The following is a 3,664-nucleotide window of genomic DNA, read 5'->3' as shown; positions in this document are numbered from 1 at the left end:
AGTGTCCAGGATGGAGTACCCCCTGGGTGGAGTGCCCCCTGGGTGGAATATCCCCTGGGTGGGTCAGTGTCCGGGATGGAGTACCCCCTGGGTGGAGTGCCCCCTGGGTGGGTCAGTGTCCGGGATGGAGTACCCCCTGGGTGGAGTGCCCCCTGGGTGGGTCAGTGTCCGGGGTGGAGTATCCCTGGATGGAGTGTCCCCTGTGTGAGTCAGTGTCCAGGATGGAGTGTCCCCTGGTTGGAGTATCCCCTGGGTGGAGTGCCCTTGGGTGGGTCAGTGTCTGGGATGGAGTGTCCCCTGGGTGGGTCAGTGTCCGGGATGGAGTATCCCCTGGGTGGAGTGTCCCCTGTGTGGGTCAGTGTCCGGGATGGATTGTCCCCTGGGTGGGTCAGTGTCCGGGATGGAGTGTCCCCTGGTTGGAGTATCCCCTGGGTGGAGTGCCCCTGGGTGGGTTAGTGTCCGGGATGGATTGTCCCCTGGTTGGAGTGCCCCCTAGGTGGAGTGCCCCCTGGGTGGAGTGCCCCCTGCAGTGGGTCGCTGTCTCACCTGTGCTCTGACTGTGTCCATGACAGGAGAACGCGAGGCTGCGGGAACAGAACGTGGAGCTGAATGGACAAGTCCTTGGCCTGAGTCTGAGTGAGGCGGCTGGCCTCTTCCAGAACCCAGCGCAGAGCCTGGCCACCGAAATCGACACCGCCAGCCGTGACCAGGTGTGAACCTGTCTGGGAGGGGTTGGGTGCTGCAGACTGAGGGGGGTTCAGGTGGGAGGAGGTGCTGCCAGCTGAGGGCAGGGTGTGCAGGGGAGCGTGGGTGGTGGGTGTCAGAATGAGAGGGTGGGGAAAGGTTGGGTTTAGGGTGAGGGTTCGGTGAGCGGAGGGTGACCCTGACTGTGCTGGGGTGGTGGGGTGGAGAGGAGGTGTGGTCAGGGTGGGGGAGAGGTGGTATGGTCAGGGTGGGGGGCCACAGCTGAAAGTGGTGTGTGTGATGGAGTCTGATTGGGAGAGATGTGCTGGAAGAGGGAGGAGTGGGAGAATTGAGGGGATGAAGTTGGCAACTTGACCCTGACCCTGACCCTGACTCTGTGCCACAGCTGATGGAGGCGCTGAGGGACCGGGAGGAGATTAACCTGCGTCTGCGTCAGTACATGGACCGAATCATCCTCGCAATAATTGACCACAACCCCTCAATCCTTGAGATCAAAAAGTAGCGCCTGGCGAGGGAATATTCACACCGAGGGAGTGTCCACACCGAGGGAGCGTCACACTGAGGGAGCGTCACACTGAGGGAGCGTCACACTGAGGGAGCGTCACACCGAGGCAGTGTCTACACCGAGGGAGCGTCCACACTGAGGGAGCCTCACACCGAGGGAGTGTCCACATTGAGGGAGCACCTGTCATCCACACTGAATGTCCAGTGAGGGAGTGGCCCAGTGAGAGAGAGCTCTGGGTGCTATTGCTCACCGAACCCTGTCTAACGTTGATATGTCGGTCCCTCACAGGACAGTGATCAGCTGTGTCACACAAATGTTGATTGGGACTCTCGTTACTCTGCAGGGTGATAGATGCAGTGAAACCCCAACACCTCTGTCCACCCTGTCCGATCACTGGTCAGCATCAGTGGGAGAGTCTCTGCCCGTCCAGTGTGGGGGTGCCGAGTGACTGGGACAGTGATGTGGGTGTTCTCCTGGAAGACGGGTCTCTCAGGGTTGAGGCTAGTCTTAAGGCGCGGATCAAATCTGGAGTCAAATCTCACCTAAAGCTGCATATGGGGCCCTTCCTCCACATTCGGCTCTCTCTACTCCTCGCCCTCTCCTCCTCCTCATCCCAGACAGACCACAGACAGTGCCTGCCTCATCCCAGACAGACCACAGACAGTGCCTGCCTCATCCCAGACAGACCACAGACAGTGCCTGCCCCATCCCAGACAGACCACAGACAGTGCCTGCTCCATCCCAGACAGACCACAGACAGTGCCTGTCCCAGCCCAGACAGACCACAGACAGTGCCTGTCCCAGCCCAGACAGACCACACACAGCACCTGACCCATCCCAGACAGAGTGAGGTGAAAGGCAGTGTGCAGATGGGTTTGTGGGAAGTGGACAGTGATATTTTTGGGAATTTGGTTCAATGGCCAGTGGGTGGGACCGAGGAGGGAGGGAGGAGTTGGCTTCATGGGGCAAGAGGGGATTGAGGGAGGGGGTCAGCAGGTGAACCAATGTCAATGAGGAGTGGGAGATTCCAGATGGGCTGTGGAAGTTGCCAGAGGATCACCCCCTGCCCCTCCCTCGCTGCCCCATCACTGATGGAGCACAGAGCCAGGGCCGTGCTGAGATGAAGGAGACAATCCCAGTCTATACAAGCTAGTTTGCCTGACGTCGGAGGGGGATGGCGTGTGGGAAGATGGAATATATGGGAGTATGGGAGGGGGTCTCGGAGGCAGATCTACAGATTTCTGGAAGAGGCTTTTGGAACAGAGATGAGGAGGAATTTCTTTAGCTAGAGGGTGGTGAATTTGTGGAATTCATTGTCACTGGAGGCCAAGTCATTGGGTATATTTAAAACAGAGGTTGCTAGATTCTTGATTAGTCAGGGCATGAAAGAATACAGGAAGAAGGCAGGAGGTTGGGGCTGAGAGAGAAAATAGATCAGCCATGATGAGCTGGCCGAGCAGACTCGATAGGCCAAATGGCCTCATCCTGTTGCTATGCCTTACGGTCGGAGGGGGGCGGGCTGAAGTGTTTTCAGGGTCAAGGTGCAGATGAGGGTGAGGGTAAACGACACGAGTTAGGTAACAGGGCAAGGTGGAGTGTGCAGGTGGGGGCCGCTCAGGTGGTAGGAGAGAGGGGGCAGATGCAGCAGGCTGTGGCTGGGTCCTTCAGAGACTGACAGAGCGTGGCATGATCAGACGGAGTACCTGAGTTATTGGAGCAGAGGTCAAAGTTAATTGGTAGATGGAATAATATAAGTATCTACTATCAGTACGTAGTTCCATGAAAGTGGTGATACGGGTAAACAAGATGTATGACACATTGGCCTTTGTTGGTTGGGCCATTGAGTGCAGGAGCTGGGATCTTTTGTTAACAATGTACAAGCCTTTGATGGGACCATGCTTGGAGTATTGTGTGCAATTTTGGTCACCCAGACTTTGGAAAGATGTCATTCAGATGGGAAGGATGAGGAAAAGATTCACAAGGAAGGAGGGCTTGAATTATAAGAAGTATGGATGGGCTGGGATGCTTTCCCCTGGAGTGTAGGAGGCTGAGGGGCATTTATAACATCCTGCAGGGAGTAGATAAAGTGAGGGTGGGGGGGGGGAGTCACATGTGTTTTTCCCAGGATCAGGGAGCTTAAAACTAGAGGGCACAGGTTTAAGGTGAGAGGGGAAAAAAGGGAAGCTGAGGGGAAGGTTTTACAGACAGAGGGAGGTGGGTATGTGGAACGAGCTGCTGGAGGAAGTGTTTGGTTACTCTTGGACAGGTTTCTGGGCAGGATATGAGCCAGATGCAGGAAATGGGAGAAGCTCAGGTAGGTGCCATGGTTAGCACGGAGCATTTGGGCCAAAGAGCCAGTATTGATGCTCTATCTTTGTCAGAGAGGCTGACTGATCACCCAGATGGAGCAAGGGGAGTTGGTCGCTTCTGCCTACCTACAGCAGAACACTCAGA

General features: G+C 56.3%; 1 protein-coding gene across 1 annotated transcript; it reads left to right on the top strand.

Annotated features, from left to right (window-relative positions):
• Positions 1–572: 572 nt before the first annotated feature.
• LOC140187269 (rab11 family-interacting protein 4B-like) lies at positions 573–2,116 on the top strand (the record flags this gene model as incomplete). Its single annotated transcript, XM_072242403.1, has 2 exons — positions 573–710; positions 1,091–2,116. Coding segments are annotated over 2 exons (255 nt in total), but the record flags the coding sequence as incomplete, so codon positions are not given.
• Between the last annotated feature and the right edge of the window lie 1,548 nt (positions 2,117–3,664).

The sequence above is a fragment of the Mobula birostris genome, chromosome 24 (genome assembly GCF_030028105.1).
Source record: "Mobula birostris isolate sMobBir1 chromosome 24, sMobBir1.hap1, whole genome shotgun sequence".
NCBI classification, from domain to species: domain Eukaryota; kingdom Metazoa; phylum Chordata; class Chondrichthyes; order Myliobatiformes; family Myliobatidae; genus Mobula; species Mobula birostris.
The sequence above is the reverse complement of the archived record's forward strand: the minus strand, read 5'-3'. Positions and strand labels throughout refer to the sequence as shown.